General features: G+C 32.8%; 1 protein-coding gene across 1 annotated transcript in view; it reads right to left on the bottom strand.

The window, feature by feature from the left end:
• Nucleotides 1-17,330, bottom strand: part of LOC149787609 (uncharacterized) — a 46,128-nt gene that overhangs the window by 26,611 nt on the left and 2,187 nt on the right. The window contains exons 2-3 of the mRNA XM_089975579.1: nt 3,864-3,941; nt 617-806 (exon numbers count right to left, since the gene is read on the bottom strand). Coding sequence (XP_089831705.1) covers nt 617-806; nt 3,864-3,941 — 268 coding nt within the window. The remainder of the gene's footprint in view (nt 1-616; nt 807-3,863; nt 3,942-17,330) is intronic.

The raw sequence follows: 17,330 nt of genomic DNA, 5'->3' as shown, positions 1-17,330 counted from the left end.
AAATCTGTATATATGCATATTATCAACAGTCCAATGCATGTCTGATGCCTTCAACATCGAAATCATCATGTTAAGCAGTGAGCTACATATGAAGATTGTTATTATATATATATAGTCTTTATGCAACACTACATAACGCACCAAAACAAAACACACCACGACACAAAACAAATCAACAGACAGCAGAAAAACATCACAGTCTAACACAAACACACCACAATACAACCTAACACACCAAAACACAGCCTGGCACACTGTAACACAACACAACCTAACCCACCACATCACAACACACCACAATGCATCACAACCTAATACGCCATGCTTGAAAAGATTCTTAGCCAGACGTCCATCAGACGGATATCCTTCTATAATCATCCTCTGGTATTTAAGTGATATTGGAATGTTGTTTCCAAAACAGAGACCATCGTAAGAACGTCTTCATCTTGTCGTTTTTACTTGTTCATTCCGTCATTAAAAGACAATTGATATTGTGATAATATACTGTTATAACTCACCTTGTTACAAGTTAATGAAGGACTGTATAGAAATTCGAGACTGTGTAAACCATTTTGCTATGCATTCACAATGAGTAATTAAAGAAAATAAAACCAACCTTGCACTATGTAATCACCGTATGCTGACGGATCAGCATGAGCATGAAAAATGACGTGCTTGACGACCATATTAGTTAAGCTACTCTGCCAGGAACTTGACCTTGGAGAGCGGAGAACGGAGATATCATGATCCAAGTCTTCCTCTGGCTCAATGAAATATTCCTTGGAGTTGAGGTAGAACGAACCGAACTGAAACAAAGTTTCGATAAGATTTAAAGTAAGTAAAATAATTAAAAAAGTCATGAAATATATTAATTCTTATACAAAGTGAAAATGTTCTCACTAAAGTTAAAAGTGTCCGTATCAAAGATATACAGAAATTGAATTTTTGACAATCTAAGATACTTAAATTCGCTCGGAGGAATATGCCTTAATTTTTCTTTTCTAATTTGAATATATATGTGTATCAATGTAATTAAAGAAGAGTTCTTTTTTCTTATTAGGTCTAATTCTTTACCTCCTTCGTACGTTTACAACGAAAGTATATTTATTTACATAAATAATCCAATCGATATAAGTATATTGCAGGAAAATAATTAATAAACCCACATAATTCATAGCAGAGGCAAACTCAACAGAAACGTTGTCCTGAATGTGTCTTAAAATTAAGAATAATGCATTCAAAGAACGGGAAAAGTGGAGTAACATTTATCTTATTATTTTGTTTTCTCTCAATTTAGACAACTTATATTCAAATTTTCTAACTTATTACTCAAATGAACCAACATCCACCTTGTAAATCATCTCATAATCAAGATCGAGTAAAAACGCCACGGTGCAGACTTTTACTGCTTTCACGCGTTGATTGCATAAATGGCAGCGAGAAGCTATCATTTAAAAGTACTGAAAGACACAACTTTAATAAATATCGAATTTTCTGCATATCGTATATAAACTGGCTTGACAAAAACCATTCGTTTCCTGTAAGTAAAAGTATAACATCATATACCAGTAGAATACGTAGTGATATGGTACAATGCAGATAGCAAAGAAAGAGCATGCAGCTTGTGTGATTCGAATCATGCTTAATGACTTTCATATTTTAAAACACACATCAACACATTTTGCACAAATGCTATTATAATCCACAAAATGAGCTAAAGTTCAGAGAACTGTTCCAAAGCAGTAGTATAAAATTGTGAAGCAACCGTTGCAGATTCTTGGAATTAAATTCCAAATAATCCTAGAATTACATAAACAAGTCCTAATAATTAAAGTCCTGAGTAAACTTTAGTGAGAATCCAAATTAAATCCATCGCTGAAAATAATGATGTGACTGTGGTGTACAAACAGTCTTTTGTTGGTTCACAATAATACAATCCAAGAATATATCCTTATTTAAAATTCCAGCATAAATTCAAGTTTCTATTTCTGGGAATGTTATTTTTGAAGAGCACTTTGTATTTCCAGAGAAGAATCATTCGAATTAAAAAATTTGAATAAATTAATTCTAGCCCAAATTAAGTTATGGACACAACAATAATACAATTCATTATGCTAAGATCTTAAAGCACGAATGAATAATCTTTAAAGATTATATAGTCCGGTACTTGACTTCAAGTCACAATTAGCATTTTCTAAAACAAAAACTATTATCTAATGAACAATAACCTTCTATAAACTTCTTAATGTTTATAAAATAAAATCTTAGTTATAATTAGAAAGTCTGTTACTGAAATTATAATATAGGACGTGGAATATGTCAGATGGGCAAGGTATATTTAAAGGGGAATTCCAGTAACCTAGACCTGGACCCAAATAAATATGTTTACTTCCATTAATAATAATCTTTGTATTAAAGCTATACACAAAGAGAATATTTTAGCTATGTATTAGTTGTTTACAGAATAATAAAAAGTCAATGATTCATGTCAAGTAGAAAATGAACTGGATTTGGACATGTGTGTATGTGTGTTTGTGTTGAATATAATACATGAGCAGTGTTTCCCTTTACGCACATTTGTGCGTCAGGGAGGCACGCTGGAGAAAATTGACGCACACATTTTGTTGCCGTGCGTTTTTTTTTTACGCAAAGGATTTTCATAATGTGATCGGGATTTATTTAATACCCAATGTATTGGACGATGGATGGCATCGTATATACTTCGAGCATAGGCATTGACTGGTTCCCCGCTTTGTTTGTTCCTTGCCTTGCGCTCCTCTATTCGTATAGCAGAGTGCAGCACAGGGAACATTCGAAACAATGAACACATTATAACCCAAGACATTCTTTCACAGCAAAGAAATCAGTAAACTTCCAGAGACAAATGCGTTATTTGGATTACAAAGTCAGCGGGTCATTGCAGATTTTGTTGGTTTTTAACTTCACTGCAATAAAAGATCGATCTTAAAGTTCAAGTGTAACTTATTAGAAAGAAGATGAATCATTATCCTCCTTGATATTTGGATAAATATGTTCTAGGACGAAGTACAATGAAACCGATGATAGTACATTTATGAAAGGCAGTAATTTGACTGCCATTTTATTAAAAAGATTCATCTGGCTTTTTGTATTGGCTTGTATGTACTGTGTTGGGCTATAATATTGCTTCATACTGATTATAAGGAGACTGTTAAAAGTACGACTTTAAAAGAAAAATGAACTAATAAAATTATTCTTTGAATGGACAATGCATTTGTTTGTTAATTGTGCATGTTGGTTTATTTGTATGTTTAGAGAGAGAGAGAGAGAGAGAGAGAGAGAGAGAGAGAGTATGTTGTGCAAGTTGCATTATCCTATTTCAAGCTGAAAGAGTACGAGTCATATGAAAATTTGTCAGTACATTTTTGACCCCCACATTTTTTATTTGACCCCAGTTCTGACACCAAGTTTTTTTTTTACCCTCAATTTTACACCACTGGGGGAAACACTGCATGCCATGAATGGCATTGATCAGTGTTGAAAAAATTGCGATGGCTCTGTAAATGTTTGATATCGGGCTCGATTCCTATAAACATGTACCGTATGATGTATATATTTTATACAGATTACTGTATATATTAGATTAGCATATAATTTACGCTACGCTAACATTTTTTTTTATTTCGAAATTTCTAGAATAGTTGTTTTTCTTTGAGAGGTTACAAAAACTCAGTCATGTTTCTTGTTTCTTTCTATATTTCAGGTTGATTTTGCGAAAGACCCTGGTAAGCAGACTGAAATCAAAGAGAAGGATAAAAAAAAATCACGAATAGTTGATTGGTGACATATGTAAGCTAAGATTTCGTAAGCTTTCCTTTTGTTACCATTTCACACCACTCCTGGTATGGACACTGTAAGAGAACAGAAGACCCGGTATGAAAATCTTGATACAATCCAGTTCCCTGAAAAAATATAGAATGAAGGACGAATTATCAAAATGATCTGACTGCAGTACCATAAAGCTATAAAACAGTACTATAATGAATTTACACATTTCGGATACATTTTAAATAAGGATAGATGCATAAGTTTTTGATAGGTACACACAGACGGACAAAACCATAGTTTGCACTGACCTATGCGCGGATGTATACTTAAAGAAATAATTTAATCTACTGACTGTTGTCATAACTGTATTGTCTTAAACTTAGTAACAGAAAATAGCAAATGCCATAAAGTTGTGTAAAATTCAAGAAATAATTTATTTTCCCAGAATACAAAATGAAAAATTAAATAGAATTTACAATATTGTGAATTAAATCACAAATAATCCGAAAGGTTTACTACAAATATCCAGAAGTGTGAAGTTCCAATTGAATTCCAGTGAGTTCCAAATAAGTTCCGATATGGAATGTGTTGATATGTCTATAATTTGGAAGTTGATAATGTGTCAATGGCCTGGATTGTGGCGATGTGCTGTGCTATGTGCCAATAGCCTGTATGTTGGCGAGTTGCTGACAGTCGTTTGATGTATCACAATAATATAATCCAAATATGTTCTTGCTTTAATGTACTATAATTCCAAAATTAGTGTTACAGTCCAAGAATATTATTGATGAGCACTTTGTATTTCCAGTGAATAATAATTTGAATAAAATCACCCAAACAAAAGACTGAAAACAATAATAAGACTGATTCTGCTTCAAGATGTTAAGGCCGTAATGAGTTATTTTTCAAGTAAACGTTATAAACCCATATAGTTAACTTAGGTCGCAATTACCATTTTCGGAAAATGCTGTCATTTAATTGAAACTTTCATTCTAGAAGTTTTTTGGGGTCAGAATCACAACTATAAATATGCCTCCATTGATAATGACTTGAATATCTGATCCACACTCATATAATAAATATTAGCTATGTATTCTGTTGAGCAGCAGACAGGGTGAACAGACCTTTTGCTGAAACGTCATTTTAAAAAATAAAGCTTCCTACGAAAACGAAAAAAATAAGGTTAATAACGTCAAAACGAAGCCACTAACTTACCAAGAGTTTCTCTAATTGGGTTAGATTTTTGTTACTTTATTTTTGTCTTTACTGTTTTTTTTTAAAAAAAGTATGCACATTTTCTTTTACCCGCCGGACGTTTTATTGAAGTCGTACCCTCCCTGCTGCTAAAATATATAAGTAATAAATCAAGCTCTCAACCGGATATTTTATCAAGACCTATACTATATCGTGATCGAGGATCATGTAAATTTATTGTTATAAATCGTGTGGAGTAGATTGTGCTTTAGAAAATAATTTTTTAAATCGGATTATGTCCATATCTCCGCTGCACCAAGTCTGATGAAGTTTTCACAGAGTATGTGTATCAACTCCAGCTAAATACTCAGGAGAAAAACATCTTCCAGGATATAATTATTGCGGTCTTGGAACTCGACTTGATATTCGACTTGAACGAGATCAGCTAAGACCTGGAGAGTACCCAATAAACGCTATTGATAAAGCATGTCATATCCATGATGTAGCTTATAAAAGTAACGATCTGCAACAAAGACATGTTGCAGATGGAAAGTTGATTCATGCATTAAATTCTATAAAAAATAAATCTTTCAAAGAATCATAAGCTAATTGGTTGATAAGATCTGCGACGAAAGGCAAATTATTATTCGGAGCTGGTAATTAATCAACCGATTATTATAAAATAATGCAATCGTTTTATTATAGCCCAAGAGAATCTTTTGAGGGGTAGAGCAGCGATTAGTAAACCCGCTGATGAAGCAAATGTTATAGGTTCTGTTGCTGAAAATGGCTAGCACAACAGGCAATATGGCAAAATTACCTACCATCACCTAAACAAATTCCGCATGCACATTTTGATGTCAGCATTCCTAATGAAGTTCATCAAGCAGATATTTTATTTTTATCACATGATACTATGAAAATTGGTAGACGTCAATCACGTACATACAAATACACGTTGACTATCGTTGACGTTGCAGGTAGATACTAGGAAGCAGAGCCGTTATCAACTAAAACAACAACTGAAGTTTCTTTTGCTTTTGAACGAATTTATCAACGAGGACCCTTACGATGGCCACAGTTGCTACATGATGATCCTGGTAAGGAATTTCGTGGTACAGTATCATCTCTGATGAAAAAACATAACGTCAAAATTAGACGAGGACATAGAACAAATTCATCGTGAATTGTTGAGCGATTTAATCGAACACTTGCTGACTGGTTATCTGGATATCAACATGCGAAGAAAATAATTCAAAAGATACGAGATCTCGCGAGTGGGTTGCAAGATTGCCAAGTGTGATAAATGCATTAAATAACGAAACTACTCCAAAACTGCCATGATACCCAGTAATGCGATTACAAAAAAACCCCAAACAAAACCATATACCAATACAACAGGAATTTTCAAAACAACCAGTATTAGGTAACGTGACTGTAGGATATTTATATTAACCCGGTGACCTTGAAGGTGGTAAAAAAGAGCGACTGATACTATTTGGAGTATTACGACACATACAATTTCTAGCGTGGTAAGATCTACGGGTAGACCTGCAATATACAGACTAGGTTCAACTGCTCCTCAACGTGGATTTGTGCCTGAACAGTTACAAGTAATTCCTGAAGACACACAATTACCACCGCATTCACTTTTGCAAACTATCACCTCGACGTCGATTACATTCAAGACAGGTCAGCATTAGATTTTCGCGTGTGTGACCAAAATTGCTATTAATTCTGTCTACGGTAAATTTTCTTGGATTATTATTTGAATATTGAAACAACATTACTGTTACAGCTTGTACAATGATTATTATGTCGTTGTTTTAATGTCATGATAAATTCAGCATCGAGATCAAAGTCGAGTTTATTTTTTTGTCACATTGTTTATAATAACTAATTGTTTTCTTACTATATCATTGTCAATAACATCGCTATTACCAGCAGCTTCTGTAAAGTCTATGACAATTCTCCGCATCTGAGATATTCTTCTGACTCGAGACAGTGCGAGATAAACTAAATTTGACCATTCAATACGATCATCGACGATCCAAACATTTGTATCAGAGATGGTCAATCCTTGTGATGAATGAAATGTCATTGCGTATCCTAGCGTCCATGGAGTATTGTCCATAGATAATGCACTCTCAAAAACATTGATAGGAACTAAAACAATATCCTTTAATACAAGATTTTGTTTATCTGACGATTCTGGTATACCAAGGTCGATATTTTGTGGTCGCGTATCTGCTGGTCAATAACACAATGGTACGGGTAGATTCTAAATAATTGTTGTTGAAGTTTATCACGAACTATCTTTATATTTGCCACTATCAGATAATTTGATCTCCATAAATTCCTAAAATCGTTAATAGGAGTTTCTGAAATTATTTCACGAATTATTTTACATTGAACGTTATTCTGTTGTCTTCTGATTAATTTCTTTAACTATCTTAACTCTGGATAAAGTGCTCTATGATCATCAATTATTTCTTCATAATAAACTACAAAATTCCCAGCCATTTATGGGGAGATAATCCAACAAAAGGTGGTGGTTGACCATGATCGCCACACATTATTACAGCAGTATTTTTTGTCAATATGAATCAAGAAATACTTTTAGCGTTTCTAATGAAGCGGTGCATTTTTCATCCCAAACAATACTCCTTGGAATATATTTATCTCCCATTCGTTCAGAGTCCATTTAAAGAATTTGTGATAAGTGCATGATTTAATATTTCTTTCTTTCATTTATCTTGCGAGTCTGTGTGTAGGTGTTAATATAACTATACCAAAAGTTCTAAATAATTCAATCACACGAGTTGTTTTACCAGAACCAAGAGACCCATAGAGATAAACTGTTTTATGTCTAGCTACTGGATCGTGTACTGATGTTGCAGACGATAATTTGGATATTTGATTTTTTGGGTAATAAATACCCTTAACTTTAACATCAGCGGATTCAGAATAATTAGGTATATTTGCTTCTTTTATTCTCCATTCACCCCATGATGCATAAGCACCAATATGTAGTTGTTCTAGTAATCCTGTATCTTTTTATTGATACAAAACGAATCCGTACCGACTCTGACGGCAAACTCAGAGACTCTATTTATCATTGATAATATATTTATCGAAACGTACGCGGGTATTGAAGATCTTAAATGAGTAAACTGAGGTGACTCATCATCAATATAACTCACAATTGTACATAATTTAGTTCCGCCTGATAAATTAACATTACTTTGACTTATAAATGTGTTTCTATTCGTTGTATCAGCAATTATAAAATCCAGTTCAGTATCATCTATAATCAATCTCGTTTATGATCATATGATTCTCCTTGGGTGAATTTGCTGATTATTTTTCTGCCAAGATCATTTGCGATTTTATTCTCAAAATCAGTTATATTAAGATTTTTATCATCAGAATATTTCTTTTGTTTTGGTAACCAAATTTCTGTCTGCGGACGATTTGATATAATTGCTTCACTTACTGTTAATAATAGTATTTTACATCAAGCATATATCATAATAATACTGTTGGGGTCCACATTTGGTCTGAAAAATGTTTGCCAAACCAGACATAACAAATTGGATGAAAATTTTCAGCAAACTTAAATGACTCGACACAAGGGAATCCAGTCAAATCAAAATCTGGTAACGGTCCGTTTATCGATAATCTGGTCATCTCGTGTGTGGGATGTCCAAATCGCTCAAAATACTTAGAACACTCTCCCATACCAAGAAAACTTCCTGGATAACATACAACATTTCAACCGAAATAACATCCCTATACTCGTATTTTGTATTCCATAATCCACCGTGTCTATATTCGACACAACTCGATATTATATCATTCAGAAAATCAAACCTCGTAGGCTTCCAAGAATTTTTCTCTCTAGCAAAATGAGCTGCGACAGATGTAATCGAAAAACAATTACTGAGTGACTTTTCATGAATGACATCGTCATGTGTATATTTTGAAGCAAAATTTTTCATTTTTGTATGAAGAAATTATGTTCGATAAATCTCACCATTTGGTCTTACAAACTGATTAAATCTGCTTTTTCTTCGATGCAGATACTTTCGTCAGGCATTGTCAGATCACTATCATCTTCAGAGCTTTGAAACAGACACACGGACACAGGAACACTTTTATTAATCTGATTCATAAAGTCAAATATATTAGCGTTATAAAATTTAACAATTCAATTTCGTGGAAATATTGTCACTGCATTAGTCCACGCACGCGCATTATGATCAATAAGCTCCTTTCGATTTATACTTTGATTCGTATAATATCTCTCCAGTTATCGTTCTTACTTTATTGGGAATTTTAATTTCTTTCCTAATTTAGCAACATCGTTTATTGTAGCTCCTTTATATCTGATAATTCAGCCCATTTGTTTACTTTTACATCTCGCTGATCTCTTAAACCATTTCCACGTATCGCGTTTGTAAAATGTTCCGTTATTTGATCGCCTACACATTTTAATTTGGAAAATGTCATCGGATTTAGATTATTAACGCTGGACTTATCATTTCTGAATTCCATAAATAATCGCAGTTACATGATTCACTCTTTCATAATACGGCTTATCAATACCAGTCAACATTCCTGGTCTGGAAATTTGACTTAATACGCCATTTTCTTCCATTATGAAGGACAGGATCACGTTGGTCACTGATAATCCAAATATTATTGTTTGCTACTGCTCATACAATAAAGCTTTACTCTGAAAAAATATCTTCGATTGTCGAGTTAATTAATAATCGTTGCCGCTCGTTGGTCGTTCAACGTTGGATCGACGACCTTGTCGACACCATCGGTGTTGTGTATGATTTTAAACGTTGACCACATATGAGATGCACCATCCTTGCTAAATTCTTTCTTGGCGTCATGAATAGTATAAATCAAACTTGTATTCGATGAATCAATCAGATATAGCATGGGTAAGTCAGGGGATATGCTGTCAAGATTAAATTTATCTTTAGAAGGCTCAATTTTAATCTATGTTAATTCGTTCATATTATAACTAAAACAAATATATATTTAAATTGAAATATTAGATATATCATTCAAACAAAGAACAAAAGCAAATGGCTTATGATAGGTTCTACAACTAGTATTTCAAAATAATAATTTAAACAAATAATATTGTATATAAATGGAATAAAAATAATTTGTGAGACATCCTATCATCAAGGATTATGAAGCGTCCCGTGATGGAGTAATCAGGCATTGTCAACTAAAAATCCCAGTCGGTGGTATCACTAATACTGGTTATCTCAAATTCTCTGATGGGGAAGAAAAATTATTTATGTCACAGGTTCGTTTATGAATTTTTTTTTTTTTTTTTTTGGGGGGGGGGGTACTCGAATACAGTCTTTTGGTTGATCATATCAATATCAGTAAACTTGATAATTCCTAGAGTAATTTACGAGCTATTTCACAGTGTCAGAATAAAAATATTGGTGGTACTGGGAAATATATAAAAAGAATCCTATGGTAGTTTAATCCGTAAATACAGGGACTGGTGAAGAAATAATATTTCAGTCAATTAATGCAGCTGGCAAATATATTGATATTTGTATAGCTTCAGTACAATAGGCGTATTCAAGAAAGCATAAACAAAAAATTATATTTCAGTATCTCCCGATTGTAATAGATACAGGCAGATGAAGAGGGATAACTCTGTCAGGTAAAATATAGAGCGATTAAAGAGTAACCTCGCCTGTATTTTATAATAATAATATTGTTACTTTTGGTTAATTTTTCCCCCATCGTGTTGCAAAAAATATAACCAAATCGGTATTTTCAAAGAAATACAAACAAAGGTATCTTAGTTCATGGTATAACCCTATCGTTAGACAGAGCAATTTAATGTTTTTATGACTTCGTCGATGATATATGATCATTTGACTAGAATTTATCAGCGATAATAATAAAGAACTACAAACAATAAAAAGCCATACCCATTGCGTTAGCTACTTTTAGATATATTTGTAATACAGACGTACATGCCCATATTTGTGAAAACGTTTATACTTTAAATAATGTATTTCAACCCTTACTGTCTGAAAGCAGAAATATATATAATTATTTTAATACGATGTGTTCTGGAAAATTAAAATAAATCCACGCTGCAGTTTGTATTATCATCTGTAGAAATCTAGCATATGTAACTTTATATACTTCTGAAACATATATCTAAAAGAATGGAATGTAGCGCATTGCTAAAGCGCAGAACTCTCATACTCTACGTTTAGAGTTCGAATCCTGTGACTTACAACTGTAGACGGTGGCGATATTTCGCAATGTTTTATTAATAGATGGGGCAAAGCTCCATGCTCGAAATTTAACAGAAATAAACACCCTCCCACCACGTCTCCACGTGGTGGGTGATCTTTTGCAGTCTCCCGGGGTTGATTGCTGGGGGGAGGATATGCATTGTGCCGTCCTTATCATTAAGATTATATGTATCGTGCCGTCCTCAGCATTAAGTTAATTAAGTTGTTGTTGTGACGTCCTTAGAATTAAGTTATCGAATTAGGAGTATAAAAGTATCACCTGAACTTGCTAGAATGTCTTTAAAATCAAGAATATATGTTATGCCGTCCAAAACAAAATGGTCGATGTTGTCTTAAAATCCAGCCAGCGATGACCTAATATGTTTTATTTTAAACATATATTTATGATATAACAAATCATGAAAATATTAATGTTATTAGTTCTGCACAATTTAAAAAAAAGATGGCATAAAAAATTCAACTTGATCCAGAAAACATTATTTGTGATTTTGCGACCTTGTAAGCACGTAAATATATAGATATACACTACCAGCAGAATACAGATTTATAAAACTCATCCAACAAAGTATGTTGCAATCTTTGGCTGTTGATAGATAAGGAAAGATACGGAAGTTAAAAAATTCTATCTCTCTCAAGCGTGATCGAAAAAATTAAATCACGAATATGAAACGAAAAAAATTTTAACACGCACGTGAGGCAGTTATAAAGGGTTATGTCAGATAGTAGAAATGAATACAATGACAAAGTTATAGTGAAAATAGTGACGAAAGTGAAAATAGTAAAGGGGGTTTTGAACGTATTGACAACGTCACTGATGAAAATGAAAGTTACGGCAATGTCGTGGTCAATTATCATGTGACTTTTATTCAACCTGAGAAATAAAAAAGATATATTGTAAATATATTTGTTTGTTATATGCTTAGACTATGTCCATGATTAATTTATAAATATGTTTTTTGTTTGTTTTGTTTTTGATGAGATTTTCACTATTTGTAGTACTATTTACCTCATCAAAAATTTAAAATCGAACTGATTTCATTATTTTCGTACTATTTACCCCATCAGAATGATAAAATCTGATTTTCATTACTTTTGTACTATTTACCCCCATTAAATTAACGAGAACTCACTAAAAATATAAATTCAGTTATAATATATTTATTTGTTATTTGCTTTGACTTTGTCAAGGATTATTATGTAAGTTTTTTCTTCTGTTTTTGATTTTCATTACTTTTAGTACCAATTACTCCATCAAAATTATAAAATCTAACTGATTTTCATTATTTTTGGTACTACTTACCCCATCAATTTGAAGAAATTATTTGATAATCTGATTTAATGTGGGTAAAATACCCGTCAATTTGATGAAATTGTTTGATAATCTGAAAAATTATAAAATCTACATAATGATCATTAAAAAATAAATTCTGTTACAATATTTGTGTTTCTTCTTTGACTTTCATGGGTGAAATTATGGTTATGTACTTTTTATTTTTTATTTTTTCAGTTGGATTTTAACAATTTTAAGTATCATATTCCCCATTAAATTATAAAATCTAAATAATTGTCATTATTTTTAGTATTATTTATCTGAAATCTGAACAAGAATCAGTATTTAAAAAAATTGTGCTATAATATATTTTATTTCCCCGATTAAGAATCAATCACCAACGTTAAGATCTATGATCTTACACATAAATTTATATTCAGAATTTCATTTCGTAGATCAAGTATCTGTCAGGATTGGTCAGTAAGTTTTAAATGTATCCTTGAGATTATGACAAAGCAGATATACAGGATTAATAGGCTCTTGCACAATCAAATATCCAGGAGTTACTTGAGGTGTAAATGTATACAAAATATATCCTTGTTGAGCCTGACTTGATTTGTCATTAGTTGCATCACATACAAGATTAACTGTCATTGATGATGTTATAATTGCAATTCCTAGTGAAATATGTATGCCGCCACCGTAGGATCATTATTATGTTTGAGAATATTTGTTGTTTTTTTTCTTCTTTTTCTCCATGCATAGACGATTTGTGGAAAATGTTCATTGATAATATCATTGACCCGTGTTATTATTTCGTCGGTATTAAATCCTGGTAATTCAAATGTTAGTAATTCCGCTTCGGTTATTTTAAAATGATCAGCAAATAATTTTTTAATATATATTTTCTCCCACATGTGCTATCAAAACACTACTAACATTTATATGTTTAACAAGAGCTTGATTAGCATATTCACGACCTGATACAATTTGATTTAAATGTTGTATTGTTTCAATGATTTTTTTTAGATGGCTATTAGGATACCCCAAATTATAATTTTTAAATATTTTCACTAATGCTGTGGACATAGTTATATGTTCAGTTTTCATTCTATTAGCCAGTGATCTAATTTTTTATTCATTAACAACAAAACAATTAAAGTTTATTGGATCACGTTTATATAGAGTATGAGAGATATAATTAAGATCAGGATTCCATGGTCACATAATTCGATAGTGCGGTTCATTTATATATAAAAATTCGTTAATAGAGAAATCATCTCGTTGAGGTCCTTGATAAGCAGGTGCTATTTCAGGCCACCGTAACACACTTCTGAACGATGATTGATAACTATCAACAACATATTCTAGAGAGTTTATTTCAATTGCAGCTGATAACGTTGGTTCTTGCACTGTTATAGCTATTTTATATTCTTTTCCAGTTACAGATTTGATTCTGCGCTGGAATTCATCATTGATTTGTGCTAATTTGATAACTATCTGTGGAAATTACAACAACTTGCAGTAAAATATTTACTGGTAATCCACCAAATGAGTTTGATCTGACATTTGGCCAGCTGTAATATACTCGTAATTGTCCTAGTGCTATTTCTTTCGCTGGAAATGCAGTTGGAAAGTTATCACTAAATTCTGGATTAGTTGAGCTCACTGATATCATCGTAACATTTGACGGAGTTGTATTAACGACAATCTGCTGAAGTAACTCGTTCGGAGTTGACATTCTAATTTAAATCCTGATTTTCTAAATCAGACATGGATTATATCAAACTTATTGTTTCGTTGCAAATTTTAATCATATTTTCAAACTCAAAATTTGATATTTGACCATCACTAAGACTTGTTGAGAATAACGAGGATAATTTGGAATATGCTACCGTCGCTGTGTGTAATTGTGTTATATAATCATGTAACTTTGTGTTTGTACACGTGCATATTATTTTGCGATTATATTAAGAATACCTGAAATTGGTGTTGTAGCTGAAACACAAATTGTTACAACTGCTGGTGATGTCATTGTTATTGTTGATAATAATACGCCGGTTCCAGCAATAACAGCAAACGAAGAATATACAATTAGGTCAACAGCAACTACACGTCTGCGATATTCTTTACCTTTACTGTATATTCGTCAACGATATGTTTTAGTTTTGTTTGCCATTCACGTGCTTGATTGCATCTAAAACGTTGATTGGGGAGCTCATTATATATTAAGTAGGTGGTAGATTAGCAACTAATTCAAGACACAAATAATACAAATGTTGTTACTCTTTTCTTTTGGTTCCACCACGAATGGGTACTTCGTCGTTTTGGTCTAACATCATTAACATATATCCAGAAGATTCAGTTAGTGGAAAACGTTGTGAAATTGTAGTAGATTTTGTATATGTTGTAGTGCCAAGTATTGAAAATCTGTATAACCCGGTAACATCAGCTAGATGTTTAATTGATTTACTGTATATACTACACTGTCGGTAATTTTTTTATGTCAGAGAGTTTAATATCAATAACCGCTCGAGTTCCAAAAAATTCGTTAATGGCTCTGTTTGTGTTTCTACGAAAATTTGTAAACGCTTGTACATGATTAAAGTATTCAGATCTAAATGTGGCCATTCCATCATTGATTGTTATTAACGAGTTCATCATGGGAGTGTTGCTATCATCGACATATTTCTTCGTTGCAGTGTCATGGCTTGATTCTGGTTCTTCAAGACCAGTAATTTTATTATTAGCCATATTGAGAGAACCAGTCATTGTATCACCTGCTGTTAATAAACGACCATTGATCTCAGCTCTGATCATATTGTTGTTGCTGTCTACAAATGTTTTTGTTACCACATCGTCATCTTATTCTGGTTCTCTCACATAATAATTGTATTTTTACTTATATTGAGATCGCCGTTGATAATATCTCCAATTATTCTGATACCTCCAGCAATTTCTCCTTTGATTGATATAATTGATTTGATTTTTTAATTTTACCGTTTTTAGTAAACACCACTAAGTCATCTTCTGTTGCATCTGGAACCCGCAGAATAATATCTGTCAACGGGATATTACTCTTCTTTAATCGTCCTCGTTTGACTTGAAAATCAAAGACTTCATTTTGGTCCACATTTGCAGGACTCAAAAGATTTGCGAGTTCATCCTTGACCTCATCAAGGGTTACATATTTAGATAAGTCGCCTTGCTGAGATTAATTCAGGCGAGAAGATCTTCCGTAAATATCGACGCGGTTACTTGTGTAATTGTGCACGACCTTATGAGATCGTAATGTTGATTTTGATACAGCGTCTAGTACAGAAATTACTTCACGACCACATATTTGCGGATCGGTCATTGTTTGTGTTGGTAATGTTAAATACCAAACTGGAGATTTTATTTGTGTTTAGGTAATTTACAAATTCTTTCGATGGATCAAACCCATGTTTTAACTGAGTCTTTCATAGAACTCGGAGAAAGATGAAGTTTTTTTTTTTAATGTTTAAGTTGAGTCTTGGTTAATGATAATTGTTTTGGACCAAACTAGATTGATTTGATATTTTTTTAAATGTTATATTTGTTCCGCATTTATTTGCAACTTTTGATTGTAATTGTTTCACCTGACCGTAAGTCAGAGTGTCATTAACGTGACTATATGGCATTATAAATATCGTGAGCGCTTTGATTATATGTTTTCCACTGAAGCATCAATAACGTTCCTTCGTCCACCAACACCTTCCAGTAATATTGTTTTATCGCTGCGTATAACTGCAATTGCTCTATAATTAACACCACCAGCTGGATTTACACGAGCTCAAAAGTGAATATCAACAACAGATTGTTTGAATAAATTGGAATGTTCCAACGAAAAGTAACAGATCGGATGCAGATTTTTAAAATCTAAGTGTGATATTTGTAAACCGATATCTATATTTTGGTCACTCCACATAAATGTCATTAATCGATGATAAGCACGTGCTACATAGTTATTTTCAAAATTTAAAGTTATATCTTCAGATGGTTCTTGATGTCCATTTATCCGTAAAGAAACTTCACTAACTGCAAGGTTGTCAAATATCATATGACTGAATTCTGGATTGTCTAGTCGATCAGCATATTCTAAAGCAATGAATATATGTCGTGGTGCAGAAACTCCTTGCTGTGATGTTATCTGCCATGTAAAAAACCCATTAATAATACTTTGAATAATGTCAGTGGTTACTGTTAACCATCATAACAATGATGTTCCGCCTGAATTCATAAAATTAATTAATCTGTCTTCTTGAGCAATTGATGGAGTCATTACTAGCATCCACAGTGAGAGTTTGAATAATATTACTTCACCAGCAGCAGTAGCGGCTTGCCGCCAAATAGCATCATTATCATAACACTTTCTCACAAGTACAACTGTATATTTCGCTCCAAATATAACTGTTCTAACATTTCTACAAAACCCAAATATGCGTGATAATGGAATTGCGCATGAAAATCTTTTACAACCACCATGTAACATTAATACACGTGTATTAAATCCTAACTTGTAATTCTCGTTGATATTCTGTAACATCAAAAAATCCACGCCGGGTCTGTCTATCGCTCCAGCTGGTTGTGGATCAGTCGCAGTATTTCGTGGTATTTGTACTCTTAAATGTTGACTGGGATTAGGATGATCAGCGTTATCTTTGGTAAACATCATTGACGGACCAGCTGATTTTGTATAATCAACTGAATATCGTTGTAGCAAC

This window comes from Sinohyriopsis cumingii, chromosome 11 (genome assembly GCF_028554795.1).
Source record: "Sinohyriopsis cumingii isolate HCF-2022 chromosome 11, ASM2855479v2, whole genome shotgun sequence".
NCBI classification, from domain to species: Eukaryota; Metazoa; Mollusca; class Bivalvia; order Unionida; family Unionidae; genus Sinohyriopsis; species Sinohyriopsis cumingii.
This window is presented reverse-complemented; position numbering and strand designations above follow the sequence as displayed.